Source organism: Diabrotica undecimpunctata, chromosome 6, assembly GCF_040954645.1.
Source record: "Diabrotica undecimpunctata isolate CICGRU chromosome 6, icDiaUnde3, whole genome shotgun sequence".
In the NCBI taxonomy this organism is placed as follows: domain Eukaryota; kingdom Metazoa; phylum Arthropoda; class Insecta; order Coleoptera; family Chrysomelidae; genus Diabrotica; species Diabrotica undecimpunctata.
This window is the reverse complement of record NC_092808.1, coordinates 29,166,475-29,188,377: the sequence shown is the minus strand read 5'-3', so window position 1 is coordinate 29,188,377 and position 21,903 is coordinate 29,166,475. Positions and strand designations below refer to the sequence as shown.

The 21,903-nt window shown below is 33.6% G+C and overlaps 1 protein-coding gene across 3 annotated transcripts in view; it reads right to left on the bottom strand.

Moving 5' to 3' along the window:
- Positions 1-21,903, bottom strand: part of kar (monocarboxylate transporter 10-like protein kar) — an 82,813-nt gene that overhangs the window by 13,182 nt on the left and 47,728 nt on the right. For 2 of the 3 annotated variants that reach the window (XM_072534535.1, XM_072534534.1), the window contains exon 5: positions 18,122-18,394. In XM_072534535.1, the coding sequence (XP_072390636.1) occupies positions 18,122-18,394 (273 nt within the window). Of the gene's footprint in view, positions 1-17,689; positions 18,395-21,903 lie in introns of those variants that run through there. The other variant, XM_072534533.1, reaches the window with a different exon arrangement.

Below are 21,903 nucleotides of genomic sequence, written 5' to 3'. Positions count from 1 at the left end.
TCTAGGTTCAAAATAAACATCAAAAAGCTGACACCGAGTTGAATTCTACTGGTAAAGATATTAAATTTCTATGGATTAAAGCGCATATAAGTGTTATATATAAAAAATATGTAGACCAACTTTCACGCATTGCACACATTTACAACTGATAAATGCGAACACTGAAAAAATGGGATCTTTAACATAACTTTTTCGAGTATATGAAGCATACTCCTTTCAACATTATGTTTATACTATCTTTGGAATCTAAACAATTGTGTGAATGTCTGATCGATTTTTTGTCTACAATTAATCTTAGGTTATAATAGATTAAAATTGATACTTATTGTTGTCCTTTTTTTATTTTCCTGTCTTCGTGGCCTAACTATTCTTCTTCTTCAAGTTACATCTTCCAGCGAAAGTTGGAAATCATCAGGCTATAGGGATCTTGCTGACTGCCACTCTAAAAAGTTATGCACTACTGCGTTCAAGTCATTCCCCAGGTTCTTCTTCTTACGGCGCCTATGTTGGCATTCAGCATGGCTATCCTAACTTTAATTGCAGGTATTCGAACTAGTCCGCTTTTCGACGTACTGAACCACTTTGTCAGGTTTTGAAGTTAAGATATTCTCCTCCTCTCTGGTCCTTTCTTTCCAAATACTTTGTCCTGAAGAATGAGTTGCAACATGCGATATCTCTATTCATTTCTTATCACATGGCCAAGATATTCTAATTTACGCTCTTTGATCGTGTTAATAATCTCGCATACCTTGCCAATTCTACGTAGAACCTCAACATTAGTTGTGTCCACCCATGAAATTCTTAAGATACGTCTGTAACACCACATCTCGAATGCCTCGAGCTTTGCTAAAGAAGCTTCAGTAAGTGTCAAGCCTATACTCTGTATAATAACGTAGAAAATACGTATCTAATGATAGAGATTTTGGTAACAAGTGGTAAATCGTGACTTCTGAAAAGAGACATTTTTTACGAACTCTGATCTTGCTTTCCATGTGCGAGTAGAGTAGTTTCATTGACGGTTTATGTTGGTAGCAAGATATGTGTAGCTGTTCCCTGTATCCTGTCAATTGGCTGTTAAATAAAACAAAGATCCAGTTCATATTCTCTATTTATATTTGATATGCGCGACATTTTATTTGTAAACTGCAAAAACTATTGCGTCGTCGGCATATCTAATGTTGTTTAGACGCACTCTGTTGACTAGCTTGCTCGAAGATATGTTCAGAGTAACACCGGGGACATAATGCATCCTTGTTTCACTCCTCTATCTATGGAGATCGTCTCTGTCAACTGGTCTGTAGCTGTAATATAAATTGTATATGATTTTCAAGTCTCTATCATCCAAGCCCGCTTCTTTTGAGATGGTTATGAGCTTATCATGTTTACTCTATCAAATGCATTTTTGTCGACAAAGCAAATACATACGTCACAGTTGACATCCCTGTACCTCTGCATAAGTACTTGTACAGCGAATAAAGCCTCTCGAATGTCCATGCCACTTGTTCATCGCATTTGTTATATATTCTGCCGTATTATCACTTTTAAAAACGTTTTAACTGAGTGGCTTATTATGCTAATTAGTCTTCGCATGTTTTTGCATTTAATTTTTTTTTGCTATAGTTATGAAGGTCGACTTAATTTCCAGTTATATATATTTTGCTAAATATAGTTGCTATTCATTTTATTCCCTGTTCATCCATAAGTTTCAGGAATTTTGAAATATCAGGAATCTTCTCAAGTTCTCAAGCCAGGATATTCTTTGTCTTCTCACGTTTCGCTTTTCTTGAACTTTGCTTGTAAAATGAGTGGTAATAATGAGTATTTTTGATTTGACATTTGACACTCTTCCGTTTGACAATTAAATCCATGATATTCTTCTGGAACACCAAAAGTAAAAGACAGCCAACTTATTTATATGCACTTATTTTAGTATCAATGCTTCCAAGACATAAAGAAGAGTACCAAAGCCTCCATAGCCCTAACCTTATATTCCGACAACATACAAACTTTTTAAGTTTAATGAATTAAGCACGTGCTATTTCAATACGTACCGTGATTTCTTTGTTTTGGTCTAGATTTCATTTTCCCATCTTCCCACTGTTTGTAGGTATCCATGATAACAATATCTAGTTGGATGTTTGCATTGCTGACCTAGCCATGATCATGCACTTGGTTTTCTTCAAATTCATCTTCATCCCGTATTCATGACAGCGTTTGCATTACTTTCTGTAAATCATAGTTGGATAGCAATAGTAAAACGAATCACATGACGCCACTACATCTTTACAAAGGAGAAAAGATAGAGGAGGAGGATCATTTCTGATGTATTTGACTTGAAATCCTTTTTGCTTCGTGCCGAGTTTCCTTACACGTTTGTTGGTTTTCCTCGTTCTTACTTTGCAGGTACTTATATGTTGTAATTTCTAGTATTTCTATTCTAGTATTTCTAGTATTATAAACAAAAATTGTCGTCATTGGAATTGATATTTTAGATTAATATTAGAAAGTTACTGTAGGTATACACAAGCGGGTAACGTGTCAAATATACTATAGTCTAATAAGGGAGCATACGCTCACACAAAGAACCAGTAGAGAAAGAATACCATAAGAAAGTATTACATCGTTTGACGTCGCGATAGATGAGGCGGTCTAATCGACATGGCGCGTCATTAGATGCATCACGTAAAAAAACCCTTTTGTCAAAAATATGGTTATAACTTTTGCCATATCGCTAAAAAACTAATAGTAGCCATATTACTATAGTATACCCCCATATTACATCCTTAATATTAAAATTATAAACAAAACTAAGTTTAAATTGACATAGTTCCCAGGAGTTGGCTGTATACCATATTAGTTAAAATAACTTAACATCGAAGTGAAAACTGTTATAATTGGTACATATTTAATTAAAAAAAAATTCCAAAAGGATTACAATACTTGATTTAATGTTCAGAACGTTTTCGGACTTATCCGTTAATCTTCAGTGAACTTTGAATTACTTGCACTAATAACCGCAAAACCAAATAGTGGTTGAGTTTAAATTGCTGACTACAGACTTAAAAGCATTAAATTAAACGTGATAATGCCGATGAACATGGATATAACTATACCGGAACAGTATGTCTCTTCTCGAAATAGCACTCGCATCAGTCTTGGCCTGCAATAAGCTGCCAACTTAATTTACCCATCTTGGACTAAGTTGGCAGGCTACTGCAGACCAAGACTAACGTGAGTGCTATTTCGAGTAGGGACATACTGCTCCCGGATTGATAGATTGATAAGTGCGAAAACGTTTTAATGTTTTAATTAAATATATACCAATTACTATAGCAGTTTTCACTTCAATGTGATCAAAACTAAGTTATTTCAAAATAGTATAAAATATACACACAAATTTAAAAATATATTTGTGTATATGTGTGTACCACAATCATATAATTAAAACAAACAATTTAATACAAACATTCTAAAAGCATGATATTTCCCAGAGCATTACAACAGTATAATCAACAAACGACAGTGTTTATCATTTGTAGTTTAAAGATAATCGAACTAATAGAACGATATGGTGATAAGAGAAAAACAAATCAGTATTTGCCTTGCTTGAAACTTATAACAAAAGTATACAATATATATATATATATATATATATATATATATATATATAATATATTAAGATAATTAAAATATTGGATATTTTTGTGCTATTGCTTTACACTAATATTTGTTGATTTTACTTCACCACCCAGTAATACTTCACGTAGGTACTAGAAACAATTTAAATCTGATACATTTTTCTTTTACCTTTGTTGTCCTTTAAAGCCAGGTGAAAAGCTAAGAAAAATACACGAATGACAGAAATATTACAGTAACAATACTAAAATAATTTCTACAATGTAATCTACTACACCGTCTTCAATGGTACATTGTTTTGGGGGTTTGTAGGTTGAGTATTCTGAAATAATTTCTTCATTCGTCTGCAATTCAACCAGACATAAAAAACTCACCAATTAGTGAGCTACAACAAGCTACGACCTTTGGCGAATCGCCTTAATCTACCGCTATCTATCATTACCTTAGGAAAAAATAATTCCAGATCATTGCCTAGAAACTTCCGAAAACAATCTACTATTATTATAAAACACTAGCCGAGGAGGTTTTTTGAACCGCTTTGTAGAGGTCTGCTTCCAAAAGCTAATTTTTCCTATTTATTGCGTGATCTTATGACTTTTTAAATTAGTCTGGTAAAACATTTTATGCTAAAAAATGTATTTGTGTACCACATATTGTTTAAGAAATGCTTATACCAATCCAATTGGATATAAATCTGGAAAAATAATCGCAAAATTGTATGGCCAAGTTGTGTTATAGTACGAGATCGTACTGCAACACACACCAAGTTCATAAAGTAGTTAATCAAACTCACATTTTTACATACATTTAAACATAGGAGAATACATCCATAAAAGTTTGTCAGTCAAAAAGTTGCCGCAACTAATTTTAACTGTTCATGTATAAATTTCGTTCATTATTTATTTTTTAAATAAAATACTCTGCTCATGACGTACATGCATGTTTTTTATATCTAGAAATTTTGGGCTAGATTATTGGGGAGGTCTGTTAGTCTCTGATCATATTGTTGGCAGAGTTGGTGACTTCTTCGTTCACAGTTATCATTTTGAGGTCTCGAGTCAAACTTCAAAACACTCCTGTAGGTATGAAATTTTCAATATTAAAAGAATTTATTTTGAATTAAAAATAGGTTTGTTCCAACACAACGAAAAACCGTACGTAACTTTTTATTATACTGTTTTCCGGCCCAAAAATTTACGGTACATGTATCTACGGTAATGTTTTGATACTTCTTTTGTCTGTTATGCAGGTCCTTGGGAGTCTCCACCAATGAACGACCACTTATTTTGCCTTTGTAAACACAGAGCTCTTGTATCAAGGCTACACTAAACCTTCTCATGTCAACAGTAAGTTCTGCTGAAGCTGCCTTACTATGCAGTAAATTCGCTTATATAATTCTGATTGAAGCCATCGAGGCCCCTTATTGTCTTTAAGGATACCTTTTTAAGTTTACAATATGCCATGAAATGAGTAGCCCATAATGCTTTATACGAGACCGCGTCAATCGTACCTATAGACTATAGGTTTGCGCGTCCTCACCGATCTTTCGATTTTTCAACAACCAGTCTTCTGTCTTAAGGTCTTGATTTTGACTCTTTAGACGGGTCCTGATGGTTTCTTCATCAACCTCTTTCTCGGGGACGCCGGTGAGGACCATGGGGTGCTTGGGCATATTATTTGGATCAACTTTATTTAAGTCTTCACCACTCCAGTCGTCGATTTTTTTTGTATACTCGTTAGCACAGTTCACGGACAGGGTCCCTTCGCTAAACGATGATTTATGGAACTGCAGAAGTTCATTCTGACCTCCAATAGGAGCCTCATTAAGTGCTTGTTCCAGTTTGTTAATGATCAAATCTGCTTGAGCCCGATCTAGTTGGGTATCAGGATGGTGTCTGTGTGTTACCACTATTCTGAATACTTTTGTCTTGGTGTTTTATGACCTAGTCTGCTCGTTAGAGCCCCTTGGTTTCTTAGCAACTCTGTTGCGAGGGGTGTGATGGTATTCTGCTTTAGTCACCTTCATCCTCGGGTGGTACTCGAGTTGGTACTGTATATTACATAATTGGGACATTTGAAATAACTGCGGCTGGTAAAGTGGGTTTCAGATATCAGCATTATGTCAATGTTATTGTTGATTATGAAGAGCATGTTGCGTTAGCCCGTTAGCATTCCAGAGTGCCACTTTGCGAAACTTGGTCATTTGGACAGTGTAGCGATCATTGTAGCCAAGAGGTTTAACATCGTACTCTTTTATTCAATAATTATTTGTTACAGTTTGAACATATCGCCTTTGGTTTCATGTGATGTCTATCTTTTGGTGTTGCTGCGCCCTTATGCTAGGGAGTTCCATTTGTTTGTTAGATTTTACCTGAACATATGTGATGCTGGGTTGTATATATTGTACAGATTTAATATTGGTAGAGTTAACTTACTTTGGACGAAGTGCCTGATATTTTTTCTGCTGTAATTCTTTGTATATTGTACAGCTCTTGTATTTGGCTGGATAATTGCCTTCGCATAGTATGCATTTCACATTAGTTGACCTTTCTTTTCTTGGGCATTTTCAGTCCATGTCATCTCACGTGCACTTGAAGAAGGTATGTCTCTTCTCTGTCACGGTTGTTCAAATTTTATCTTGTGGCGAAGAAGACGCTCTAGATCATATATGGTTTTGTTGTTTGGTGCTGGTTTAAGATCAACATAAAACATGGGCAGTGGGTTTTTAGTTCTGTAGTGTTTGAAACAGTTAGTGTCTAACACCACAAGTTAATGCAGATCCTCAAGAAAGTTGATATAGACCAAAAAGACATAAGATGCATTGAAAACTTGTACTGGCATCAAACGGCACAGTTAAAAATAGACAATTCTATATCCAAACCCATACATATAAGAAGGGGCGTTCGATAGGGATGTGTGCTTTCCCTCTTTTATTTAACATTTATTAGGAAGCCATATTTCAAGAGTCTTTGGAGGATGCAAAGATGGGAATCAAAGTGAATGGAGTATTGATCAACAACATACGATATGCTGATGATGGTGTCTTAATTTGTGACAACATAGTCGATCTTCAACAACTTGTCACTATAATCGGAGAATACAGTAAGCGAATGGGATTATAGATTAATACCAAAAAAACCAAATTTATGATCATCTCCAGAAACTTGGATGCACTTGAAAACTCCACCATAACACTAAATACTAAGTCCATTGAAAGAGTGAGTAAATTTAAATACCTGGGATCGTGGCTTTTTGAAGACTGGGCATCGGACAGGGAAGTAAAATGTCGCATTGAGCAAGCTCGACAAGCTTTCGTAAAATTCAAGAAGGTACTGACTTGTTCAGAGTTCGATCTTCAACTGAGACCAAGGTTTATTAAGTGCTACGTGTGGTTAGTTCTGCTATATGGCGTAGAGGGCTGGACACTCAAAACGAGGGATATAAACAGATTAGAAGCTTTCGAAATGTGGCTCTATCGCCGTATCCTAAAAATACCATGGACAGCGAAAATCACAAATATAGATGTCCTTAAAAGAATAAACCAAGAACGCCAACTTTTCGAAACCATCAAGAAAAGAAAAACGGCGTATCTAGGTCACATCATGCGAAATGAAAAATACCAGTTCCTCCAACTTATAATCGAGGGTAAAATTAAAGGCAAGAGGAATGGGACGCAAGAAAATGTCCTGGCTCCGAAACATAAGGCAATGGACAGGGAGGGATTAACGACATACAATCTCTGATAGATATTGCAAGAAATAGTGAATTAATGGAAAATGTGATCGCTAACATCCATTAGTGGATTTGCATCTGAAGAAGAAGAAGTGTTTGAAATTCCAAACGTGCTCTACACAGTGTCTATGTTTTTCTATAGCGTCTTTTATGTTGTTTACGTTGACTTACTGGTGCATATTTTTCAGTAGTACTCCGAAGTTACGTTCTTCTTTCAGCTTATATGTATGAAATGGTGTTTTCTTATCTGTTAGGGCTTTATTTATTATCCTATAATTTTCCGATGCTTCTGATTGGACTATGACTTTGTCTAAGCTAAGAACTTTTATTTCGTAGCTATATTTGGCGATTTCGTCCAGTAATTCTATTAAAGGAGTGGCACTCTTCACTCGACTAATAAATATTGGAGGCGGTTTGGCGGTTTTAGGTTTTTCAGTAACATCTGTCTGTGAAATGCTGTAATTTTCGCTCTCTAAATCATTATCTAGACTTTGAAATCTGTTAAAAGTAGTGGTTGGCGAATTTAACCAATAAATAATCATTTATTTTCGTTTGCTTCACAGTTTTTTTATCAGCACTGTTTCTGTTCCTTTTTTTGTTTACAATTGCTTCCCATTATTCTGTTTGACCGGTTTCATTTCTATATTGATTGAGGTTTTGGGGTTGTTGGGCTAGTTGTTTTTTGTATGGTGTAGGTATAAAGGAAAAATTTGGTACATTACCTTGTATCTGTTGTTGTTCGGTGAGCATTTGTGGTTGTGCAAATTGCATTAGTTGAGGTTCATACTGTCATGTTTGTATCATGGTAGGATGCATCATATTTTTAGCCGTTTGTCGCATTATTTGGAACGGCTGCATCACGGGCGTAGTTGTGGAGTCCATTTGGATGTTTTCTTGTTCATAATATATTTACTTAACTTTCGCTGACTTCAATGAATTCAATTATCAAATAATCTTAGGTTGGTTGACGCATTTTCGCCATCGGCTCCCGGACAGGACTATTAGTTTATTCTTTATTTATTTGATTTTTATTAACCGGCAGCGCACTTGTTAGATTACTATATCTAGACAAGGCGGAAAGCTTGGGTTCGTTCGGAAAAATATTCTCATGAGAATTTTTTGCATAATCACTTTCATGAGATACCCCAAAATAATGTTAAAGAGATCGCTCAGGCAAAAAGTTGCTCAACTTTTTTTTTAAAAATTGTAACAATATTTTTTCGGCCCGGAAATTTGTTTTTTGAATTTTTTTTGGATCATTTTGAACAAAATAGGTCTCTTGTAGTTTTTCTGTAAAGTAAATATGAATGTGAAGGAGTTTTAAAAAACTGCCAAGTTACTAAATTCGTTAAACCATTGCCTAAACGTGAAGATAATATGTAATTAATCAATATATATGGTCAAAAACTTCCATAAACTGATTTATTTCTCCGCGAATAAAGAGCTTTTATGACGGCTACGTAATTCGGGCATCTAAATATATAAATTCTTTTCAAACCGATGGAAATCTCTTTAAAGAAATCTCTCGAAATTATTGTACTGCTAAACAATTAGTCTTTAGTCACAATCATAGTTTTCTGTGAACGAAATGAGTAACTGTTTATGTTTACATAGTTTTTTGTGTCTTAGTAGCCTTATTGACATCTATTATCAGTCATAAAGTCGTATCGGATTAGATAAAAAAATGGTAGATCAATTAATCAATCAGAATCATTTGATACTAACTTTTTAATTGCTCGCAATTGGCACAATCTCAATAACAAAAGTTAAATGTTAATAACCTCGAATTATGTTTATTAAATGGTGCCGAAGATATTAATGAACTGTAATCAGTAATTAACAACAAAGACTAGACTGACTTGGTAAATAATCTATTTAAGATGCAATAAAATCATTGTTGTTAGGAAAATTATATCTGATATTCCAGAATATAGTCGTACAGCTTCCTTGTTTAATTTTTTGTGAATACTCGCGAATTTTAGCAGTGACTAAATACAATTTTAATTTTTTAATTAACAGTTGAAATGGTGAGTGGAAGAAGGAATTATGTGGAAATTATGTACATTTTGCGATATCACTAGAAATGACATTTATATTAAGGGGATTACCATTTAGAATCATAAATTACAAAAAGCATGTATCACAATTTCCGAATTATTTGATTTATGAAAGACTCGAGCAGTCGGTAGAAGCATTTAGCTTTGGAACTAAATAAATTTAATTTTGAACATTTATTATGAAAACCCTAATTTTATATTTTAATCCTTAAATTAAACTATTTAACATAATATAAATAATTATGGATTAAAATGTAATGGCGGTACCACACTTCGCTATGTGTTATTTGTTATGCGGCTTCGATGTATTCGGCCAAATATTTGTTATTCCTCGGCGAATAACAAATACGCTACTCCATACTTGTACCGGTGCGACGGGCCAAACATGCCAAATATTTGGACGTAGACGTATTGACGGTAGCTGCAACTTATTTTTACTTAAATGCGGCTTACCAATACTTGTGTAAACATAAAGTGACTAAAAGACCACGTAGAAGATGCTGGTGGACGTCTTTTACAAAAAATCATAGGAAACGAACTCTTTTCAACAAACAGTATACTGAAGCAGCACATGTAACAGATTACCGCGACCACTAGAGAAATATCATTAATCAAACTATCCAAGCTGCTGAAGCTCAATGATGAAGCACAACATATTATCTGATGATAATGATTTGAACTTAAACTTAAATCTTCGCAAATATATGCTTTAGTAATTTATTATTTTAATTGTATAAAAATATTCTTACTTTTGCCAATTCTAAATGTTATAATTATACATTTTTGTGAAATCTGCAATCGCAAGGCAAGGACGTTTTCAATTTTTGCTGAAATTAATATTGGCTCCTTAAATTTGTAATTTATAATCTGAGACTTCAATTTATCTACTATAAACTTGACAAGTAAGAACTCTTCAGCCCATTTTTGATATGTATGAATATTTCAGTGAATCAATAATATGTAAAAACACTTCATTCATCCCCAAATGTAACATCACGTAAGAAATATTTATTTACAGCATGAAAACATGAGGTAGCTAAGATGAATTCACCTACAACATCATTATATGAAATAAAAGCAGTTTTTTTCAAGAAAACCTTAACAACGGGTGAGTAAACAACAAAAGAATTAGTATTTATTTTTATGCAGAAATTATTTTTTGTCGCAATTTGCAATTGTCGCTAAACATACTCTTGCTGCAATGTATGGGACATCATGCCCTACTAAACAAACAAAACGACATAGTAAATTCAGAGAAATGGATTCTTAATTTTCTACTTGAGCTTCCCGACTGATTAAATTTGTATCTTAGATTATTCTAAAACAATCTTAAAGAAACTGTAAGATCCTAAAATAATCTTAAAACAATCTTTCGATTTATACTTCCTACTTTAACTCTCCTTTTTATCTACAACGGAAATTTGATTTTATTGACCTACATTCTATCTGGATAGATCTGGGAAACAATATCCCGAGAAGAAAAGGATGTTTATTTTAACCACTCCTTTATGTGCCTACTAAAATTAACTGACATTGACGATCGCCACAAAGAAGCGCGTGAACATTCACTTTGCTGAAACGGTTGCATCCCTGCTGAAACAAGCGTGAACCATCGCGTAAGTCAAGCGATCAACAAGCATACCTTGGCCGCTCAGTTAATGCTAGCTAATAGCCTTAAGAATGAACTTACGAATAATCGTCCAAAAGCAAAAAAATCGAATTATTTCGTAAATTCGCACATTCATTCGGATTTTGAAATTCCCTAATCCTGTTCCTAGTTAAACGAGTTAAAAAGTTTCAATTTACCGTGGTTTAACCCAAATTAAGTCTCTAACTGCTACATGTAGGTAAAGTCTAATAAAAAATTTGGATATTAAATGTTCTTCGCCACTGTTACGGCGTAGCTTTATGGACAAAAAAAACGAAATCAGAACTTAGTGATTGTACTAAAATGTTGATAATATAATTTACCGGATGTTTGGTTTATACATAATGACAATGCAATTAAATATTTGATACAAAATCTGAGGAAAAGAACAAATGTCACTTCCCCAAAATCAAACTTATCTCGTATACGTTCCTCGACAAAATCATAAAATAAACGAAATTGTTTGAGAATTTTTAAAAGAACTAAGAAAATTGAAATTGAAATTTAATATAGATTAGTTAATTCAGCAGATATGAGTTATTTAACTCCTCATCAGGAGCACAGGAGTTAAATAACTAGAAACACGTGTAAAACAATGGTGGAATTCGAATTGAAATGAAATGCAATCTTTTAATTTCATTTTACCGTCTTTTCTCTACGTAAAGAGCGAAAACGATAATGTTTTCAAGGGTGAACCGTAGATGCATGTCGGAATAAAAGATTTCCTAGTTTCAAAAGGCTCCAGTAAGAGGCTTTGAATTTGCGGTTCACCTAATTTGTTCTTGTGACTTCATATATTTACTTCATACATATATATATATATATATATATATATATATATATATATATATATATATATATATATATATACATATACGTATATTATGTAAGAACAAAAGAGAAAAATATCTGAATAACCAACTGAGCAAAACTGATTGACCGACTAAAACCAATGGTGTAGGAATCTGAAACACATTTAAAGATACTATTTCAAAAATAATGAATGAACATATTAAACATTGCACTTTGAACATACTAAAACGAATCAAAGAAGACAACTGAAAAACAATAGAGAAGACTATAGAAACAAGAAGAAATAATTAAAATAAAACATAAAAGAGGCTAAAGAAAAATTGATGGAGTATAAATGCGTCGAAATTGAGAAGTCAGAAGACAAGCTGATACCTCTAAACAATGTTTAAAAAATTTAAACAAATAGTAGAACTGTATCAAAATAAAACCCCTAACAAACTAATTAACTTGACGGGGAAAATAATAATAGATAATAGAAAAAGAAAATAAATGAAGTAATTTTAAATATATTCAAAACAAAATTAAATAATGATGATACATTGGCAATTAGAACAAGACTAAATATATCAACTATAATGGAGTTATTGACTTTAAGTACTGATAATACCGGTTTTCAACTAAATAATGAAGTCTATAAAAATTTTGGTCTAGCAATGGGCTCTTGTTTAACATTTCCATTATTAGCCAATATATTGATGGAAGATTTTGAAACAAATATTATTTCTAAACAAAATTTAAAACCCACAGTTTGGTGGATATGTGTAGATAATGTATTTGAAATATGGCGTCATCAGAGTTGTTGGACACATTCCTGAATGATATAAACGATAAAGAAGAGACAATAACATTTATAATGGAAAAGGAATATAATAACACACTATCTTTTCTGGATGTTTTAATCTCAAAGAACGATACTGGATATAAGACTCACGTGTATAGAAAATCAGCATACACCAACCAAAAAAGGAATTTTTAAGAATCGACCAAAAGGTACAGAACAACTTAAAATAAGACCCTACAGCACCCACAAGAAATAATGCGAAATAAATACCAGTACCATATATAAAAGGATTATCAGAAAAACTGAAAACGATAGGAAATAAATTCAACATTTCAACAACATTCAAAACAACAAACACAGTGAGATCTATTTTATCTAAAACTAAACTTAAAAATGAACAAGAAAGAACAAACAATTGTATTTTATAAAATAGCTTGTGAATGCGATCATTTTTATTTAGGTGAAACATCTAGAACTTTAAATGTTAGAATAGGTGAACACAAATATTATATTAAAAATAGAGAATTTGCGCATGGGAAAATTAACATAAGGTTCAATGGTTAACAATGGTAAAAAGAGAAAAATCAAAGAAGCAGCTCTAATTATGCTAAATGAGACCCAATTGCATCGCAAATTCCTCGGCAGAATCCAGTAGGATGTGGTTATCCATATTAAAGAGGAAATCAATAAAATGAAAATACATTAGTCAAGTCAATAAGATATCGAGTATACATCATTTATGTTTCTAAATAATATACATATAAAATCAGAGCTTGGTGTTTATTGCGGGTAAACTAAATGTAAGACCAAATACTTACCATGTCGGGATAGTATTATGAGGTTTTTTTACTAGAGAATCACTAACAGGAGGATTTTACTGTCATCATTTTATGTGGTTGTCTTTAAATACGAATCATATTATTGGGATTGATATTTTTTAGCCATTACAAAGTTGTCATTGAAATTCAAGATATTAATGGCATGATTACACACGAGAAAGTATTAACGAAACCATTAAACTATGCTTAATGAAACCTTTCAACTATGCTCCGATTGAAATCAAAGCAGAATCTTCCAGGTAAAAACAAAAAATGACGTCACTTGATTTATTAGTAAAAATCCCGAACATACATTCGGTGACCAATGCAAGATTATCGTGAGCCTTTGTAATCGCGGCTAAATATATAGTAGGTTAAGTACAACAAAGCGTAAAAGAATTGCGATATTATCTTTATATGGTAATCTTAAGGAAATGGTTATTAAAAATCATTTTTGTCTTAAACATTGTTTGGGTAAAAAACATTTATTATAAAATAACTAAAATTATAAACGAATAGTAATTCAGTAAATAAAAAAATAATCTAAAATATTAATAACTTTTAACGCCAACATTTTACATTGTCAACGTTTAACAGGTTTATGGAAGTTTTTAAAATAAAGTAGCAGCTATAATTTACCTACACCAAGATAAAAGTCAATGTTGTTTAAAAAAAATTTCGCAAAGTCTGACCTGTACAGACAACCGACGAATGATCTCCAATTTCGGTACGAGTCATATTAACATCGAACACGGGCAATACGTCCCCACAGTACTTAAAAATTCTGGAATCTTTATGTGAGAACAGGATTCGAAGGAATTATGTACTTCTCGTTTATTCGACTGTTTACGTGAATTATCTCGAATTTATTACTTGGCTATACAACGACCGGTTATGGTTATGGAGTTAGTTTGTAAACAGTAGTTTAAAGATATATATATATATATATATATATATATATATATATATATATATATATATATATATATATATATATATATATATATATATATATATTTCTTACACTACGAACAAAAAGTATGAAACCAAGAATCTGAGGATATACCAGATATTACCAAATATGAGAAACAATAGATATTCAAAAAGTAAAACAATAAGACCTCAAAACTCGGAGGAATTGTGTTTTCCAAATACGAATCTCGCAGCCTACTAAACCTAGAATTTTCCTCGATAGCTCGATAGAGAGCCCGGGGACTGAGTTTTTTGGTTATTGTGTGACGTTTTCATTTATGATAAATAATTGTGCTCTGGTGATGGTAATTGAGTTTGGATTGAGCATATCTAAAGAATACCAGAGAATAGACTGCGTTAAAGAATACTAAATGCGGAAATTGGGGAAGCGGAAAGGTTGATTTATTAAAAGATGAACGATACCCACAAACTGAAAAAATAAAAAAGGAATAGAAAAGAGTGGAAAATGATAATCCAACAAGGATGAGCAACCTAGACCTGAAGAACTAATTTATGTAGGTATATATCTATAAAACGAAACCTACTTCTTTTAATGATATTTGATACTGTATGGTGGTATCATGTGACGAAATAGTGTTTACTATAATTAATAATTGGGACATTTGTAATTAAGGGATTTTTTGTGTTAAATAAACCACGTTGTGCTTCTCTTAATCTCTGTATCCAGAACAATCGGTGTCAGAAGTGGAATTAAGTGTAGAAATAATTTATTTTCGAGAATTTGTGTGGTAAAAACCAGAAGCGAGATCAAGATGGAGGACATTCGAGATATGATTGTCGCAATGGAACAACGCCGTTAGAAAGAAAAGGAAGCTGAGAAGCGACGTCGTCAGGAACAAAAGGAAGCTAAAGGGAGACATCTTTAGAAAGACAGAGATTTGCTTGTGAGTTTGATATCAAAAATAGAGGCATCAAAAGTGAGTAAAGAAGAATGAAAAGAGAAATCAAAGAGACAACAAAACATGATTAAAGGCATTAAAGTAACAAGAGGTCTAGTAAAGAAATGATATGATTAGGCAACGAGAACTCGAGAAAATAACCGCCTAGAAATTAAAAATACCGTTCCAGAAAGAGTGACTAACCCCAATAACAACAAGATCACCTTCAAAAAGGGCAAAAGTACTTGGGCAGAGAAAAATGGCCAGAATAGAAGAAAACGTGCCACCAGCCAGCAGTACACACCATCTCCCCAATGAACTGTTGGAAAATCTAAAGGAGTAAATGGGTCATCTATCAGAAGAATTCATCAAAAACAAAAGTATCATCTTCTTTAGAGGAAGAATAACTAGCGACACTGACTTAGTTCAAGTCAGTACAGCCAGTCCACTCAAATAAATACTGACAACTCCAACCCCATAAGGTAGGCACCAAGACGTATTAGTCCAAGTCCGAACTGACTTAGTGTGGCCAGTTCAATCGAATAAACACTGACAACTCCAATACCATAAGCCAGGCATCAAGATGTCTCCCATTTTCAAAATAAAGAGAAGCTTTTCATTCCATTCTTCAAGATATGTGGAAAGAAAACGTTATCGAAGAGTCAAGTAGCCCTTGGTCTTCTCGTGTGATATTGGTAAACTAATAAAGATGGCTCCACAAGGTTCTGTGTCTACTACAGAAGAATATATAGCGTAATGAAGAAAGACAGCTACCCACTGTCCTGAACAGACGATGCCCATTGCGCCTTGGCTGGGTCGAAAAGGTTTTCCACAGTTCATGTTCAAAGCGATTAAAACGTAACGTGAAATTGCCAATCATAAGAAATATCTTGTTGGAAATATCACCCATATTTCCAACAGGATTAATATAAAAACAAAAAATAAAACCAATATTTTATACCTTTAAAGAAAACCGAAATACCTCTGAGGCCCATAACCCTCTTCCATTTAAGATTCTTAAAAGGACAGCTAACACGTTTAGGGTGATGAAAGCTGTACTACTACTATCGGTTTACAGCGTTCTCCGACGCCTTCCGACTCCTAACCGCCATTCTTCTCTATTCAGCCATAGGCTTGGAGGGATTTCTCTTTCCTCTAGTTCTTTTTCAATTCCCTCTCTCCAGCTTTTTCTCGGCCTTCCTCTTTTCCTTCTCCCTTGTGGTGTCCACGTCAAAATCTGTTTTGGAATCCTGTCATCTGGCATTCTCTGTACATGGCCGTACCATATTAACTGTTTTGTTTTTATGTCATCAACTATTGTATGCTTGACTCCCATCATTTCACGTATTCTCTCATTTGGTATCCGATCTCTTCTTGATTTTCCTGCTGCTCTTCTCCAGAAGTCCATTTCTGTTGTTAGTAATAGTTTCTCTGTTCTTTGTTTCATTTGCCAAACTTCGCTGCCATATGTGATTACACTTTTAAGTATGGTGTTGTATATGAGTTGTTTGTTCGCTTTAGGTATTGTTTGGTCCCACAGAATTCCGTTCATCATGGATATGGCTTTTCTACCCTGTATGTTTCTCTCTTTTATAGCAGCATCGAGTGTTCCATCTTGAGTTATCTTCATACCCAGGTACTTGTATTCATCACAGTTTCTAATTTCTACCCCATCGTCTAATATAATGGACTGTTTTGACCCTCCAATACACATGGCTTCAGTTTTCTTAATGTTGACTTCGAGACTCCATTTGTTATATTCTTCTATTAGCTTTGGTAGTATTAGTATTTGGTCATCAGCGAAACATAAGGTGTACAGTGTAGTCTCGTCATTGAGAGGAATTCCCATGCCATTACATGTTCTTTTCCACAGCTTGAGTGCTTGTTCCAGATAAATTTTGAAAAGGGTAGGCGAAATACAGCAACCCTGCTTTAGTCCTTTCGTGACCTTAAATCCTTCAGATATCCTTGATCCAGTTTTAATTTTTGCAGTCGTTCCATTATACAGACTTTGGACTGCTTTGATAAGACCATGCTTAATGTTGGTTTGCTGTAGGGTTGACCATAGTTTACTTAGGGGTACACTGTCATATGCTTTTTGTAAGTCTACGTACATCAGGTGAACTTCTTTATTGACGGCTGTTTTTTTTTTCAATAACTTGCGTAATAGAGTACAGGTGGTCTACTGTGGATCGCCCAGCTCTAAAACCAGCTTGTTCCTCTGCTTCGTAATCTCTATAGTCATTTTCTATTTTGTTCTTAATAAGTTTCCCATACATCCTACTTATTGTGCTGTTTACCGCAGTTCCTCTGTAATTTCCACACTGATCCTTGCTGCCCTTTTTGTGGATAGTTGACATGATAGATAATTTCCACTCTTTTGGTAATTCGGCTCCATTAAGCTCGGCTCGGGGTAAGCTGTATTTTAATATAAATATTCAAAAATATACATTCAAAGATACAATTCTTTACAAACGAATCAGCAACATTACTTTAAGCCAGATTTTAAAATTAAAATTACTCTTATCAACGCACTTATTCGAGGTCCCAAATTGTCGGTAAATTGGGTGATAAGTAAATTATAGACGCTTATAAAAATTGTTTCATTTACTCAAGTGTCAACTTGACAATGAAACATACTTCCGAATAAACCAATTATCTTATATATCACATACTTGAATATCTATATCTTTTAATATTAAAAGATCTATCATTTATTCCTTGATCTACGAGACTTGATCGCCTGAATTTGTTTAAAAGCGTACCTTTTTCATGTGGTTCTTCTTTAACAAAATTCGTTCTTCCTATAGAGACATTCGATAACGGGGCTTCTGAACATTTTATCACAAACATTACTATTGAGCCTATCACAGGTGGGATGCCAGCCAATACGAATGGTAACGTATAACTATGCTGGCTGTCGAGAATTAGACCAGCAACATAAGGTCCGAGAGTCAGCGGAATTGAGCATAATCCTAACAGGAAACCAATTGCTTGGGTAGCCCCTTCACGGCCGCAGAGATCAAATGCAATAGGACCTGAAAGAGTAGAGATTATTTATTAGTTTCGTATTAGTTGTTTACAACTCATTTTATTCATAATTTATTATATGTTTGCGGTTCCTTTTTTACAGCTATACGTAAATATCTATGTAGAGCAAGTAGATTCTTTTTATGCAAAAATACAATATCATACCATATTCTTTTCGAAAACACTGTTCCACCTCTGATAATTTTGTGAACCTTGAATCAAATATAAACGAAGCATTCGAAATAAAACAGTAATATTCTTCGATATAAACAAAGCCTATGATAGAGTTTGGAAATATCCATCGAAATATCATTAACGTATGGTCCTAAAGTTTTGGGAAAAATTTCACCTGGTCTGATTGAGAAGCAAAATGCATTTAACAAAGAAGGCCATAGAATTGAAATGTCATCAGTTATTGACATTTAATAAACAAAGCAGAATATTTTGGTTTGTGCTCTGCAAAATGTCTTATAAAATTGATATTCGTCGAGGTGTTTATAATATGGTTGGGCGAATGTCGAAACGAGATATTGTTAATATTTATCGAGATCAAAACATAAGCAAATCGACAATTTATCGCACAATCAGAGAAGGTGAAGAAGGGATACCATGTGTTAACTTGCGTAAAAGTGGCCGACCGCGGATTTTGAACCATATAAGAGAGGCAAGACTGATTGAAGCAGCTAAGAACAAAATTGGGGTCTCACAGCGAAAACTGGCCAGAAGATTTCATGTTGGAAAGACTACAGTATACAGGACCCTATCGAGTAACAATATTATCTACCGGAAAAGAAGGAAAGCTCCAAAATACACAGAAGATCAATTAGAGAGAATTCCAAGATGTTGCCGCGCGTTAAGGCGAGTGCATTTCGTCAACAAGTTGATCGTGATGGACAATGAAAAATATTTTACTTTGTCCAACTCTGAGATGAAGGGTAACGATGGGTTTTACACGAACGATTACGAAAATGTACCTGATGAAATAAAATTCAAAAGTAAGAAAAAATTTGAGGACAAAATTTTGGTATGGTGTGCAATTTCTGAGGCTGGCTTTATCTCACAGCCCTACATTGGTGTTGTTCGAGGCGAAGCCTTAAACGCAAATATTTATATTCAAAGATGTCTCTCTAAATTGCTTCAGTTTGTGAACACACATCGTGCAAATGATCAAAGAGTCTTTTGGCCAGATCTTGCTTCATTACGCGAGGATCACAAGGGACTGGTACGAAACTAACATTACCTTTGTACCGAAAGCAGACAATCCCCCCAACCTACCTCAGGCTCGACCAATTGAAGATCAGGCAATATTAAGTCCGAAAATCTATAATAACGGATGGGAAGCACAAAATCAGGAACAGTTAAGACGCCGCATATATACAAAAATTAGAGAAATTGACGCCGAAATCGTCCAAAGGATGATGCAACGTGTCAGGGGAATTATTAGGCAAATCGAAAATAATGGTCCTTTGTCTGTCATTTAAATTTTGATTTATAATAAGGATAGTTAAGTTAAATTGTTGAATAATTTAATAAAAATATAAGATTATTGTGGTCAGAGTTATATGCTTTTGAAATTTTTCCCAAAACTTTAGGACCATACGTTAAAACGCTTAGTGAAAATATATCTCACTGAAATATATCTTAAAATTTCTGGAAAACAGAAAGGTGGAAGTTCGTGTTAACGGAATATAATCACAAACAAGAATCAAGAAAATCATATACCAGAAGAATCAAAATCCTCGGCACAACTTTGTTCTTGGTTCATATCGAGACTCCAAACCGAGTGGACGATTAAATAGTTTTTGTTATCACCATGCGACAAGTTCTCGAATTGAACAGATAAATGTTAATGTAAAGTGACACTTGAAAAAAATAAACTCATCCAATTTTTTCAAATTTAAAAACAATTCACTAAATTATTTATAATGTTTTCAACCGGAAACGGATCAGGATTTGACAACTATATAGTTAGGGAACAAATGCAAAATCTAAACAGCGAGCCAATGTCAAATCAGTATCCATCAAACTAAATAAATTCTTACCCACTAATACAGATTCCAAACAACACACAGGGTCGCCTAAACTACAGAACTAAAAATTGCAAGAAAAGAATCAGTCAAAAAATACGTAACACAACTTAATAGATAGGACCATTCAATATAGAAACCATTTAAATCATCCTTAAAACTTAAAACAGTATCGACAGCAGTACTAAAAACTAGAGACACACACAGAACCAACGGGCAAGAAGCGATGAAGAGAAATCAGAATTATTTACTGAGCATTTAGCAACAGTATTCCAACCACACAAAAATTAATAAGATCAAGAAATTCTTAATTATTTACATTCAGAATAACCATCAATAAAGCCAATATGACCAACAACGCCAAAAGAACTTCATAGATATCATAAATATATTAAAATTAATCGAACATTTCAAGATGAATTACTCACAGTTACGCCAATAATTCTAACTTCCGTTTTTTTTGCAAACATTCAGCTTCAATACTGAATTAGATCCTGAACCGCAGCTAGATAATCAAAGAACATGAAAAACCATAGCTGGAAAACAACTTTTTAAATATATAATTGAGGACTCTAGCAAGTAAAGAGGTATAAGTGAAAAAAAGTTAATTTTGAGTAAATTTGAGTAAATTTTATTGACTTTACTTATTTTGGAGCTATTTTTAGATTGCTAAGTAGCACTTTTACATCTAAGAAATGCAACATAAAGGTAAAACATGTAAAAAGATCATAAAGTTTTTGTACAAATTCATTCTTCACCATAACACTAATACATAACTGACTTATGATTCATCGACATCAGTGTCGTAATCACGTGGTGACAGATATGAATTCCTAAACCTAATAATGCAGGGAAAGATTCAAGGAAAGCGCAGCATAGGTAGAAGAAGAATGTCCTCGCTGAGAAACCTCGGAGAATGGTTTGGATGCAGCTCAACTGAACTCTTTCGGGCTGTACTGTCAAAAGTTAGAATAGTTGTGATGATTGCCAACCTTCGTCGCGGAGATGGCACGTAAAGAAGAAAAAGTGTCGTAATGATGATCAAAATCGTCATTATATATAGGCCCAAAAGAAAATTTATTCAAAAATTTTTAGTTATTTTTGTTTATAAACTTTTTTATATTCCATTTTAAAATTAATAGTAATAAGAAAAAAGTGTAAACAATTTAATTTCCTACAAATAATGTTTAATAAAATATTCTGTAGGGTTGCTAATTTACGATATACAGCGCGAAAACCCTTTTTCCCAAATGGCAGCCGGTAAAAATATAACCTCAATGTAACTTTTCAATGGACTATTAATGTTAGTTTGTAATTGAATAAAATACATATACCCTAATTATTAATGCTGGAAAGATATTTCTAAATTTGTTGGAATTGCCAAACAATAAATAAATAACCACTGGGCAAATTCTTGTATGCAGATGATATATTATGAATGTAGAAAGAAACTGCAAAAAAGAAGCAGTGGTGGAATATTGTGAGATGTT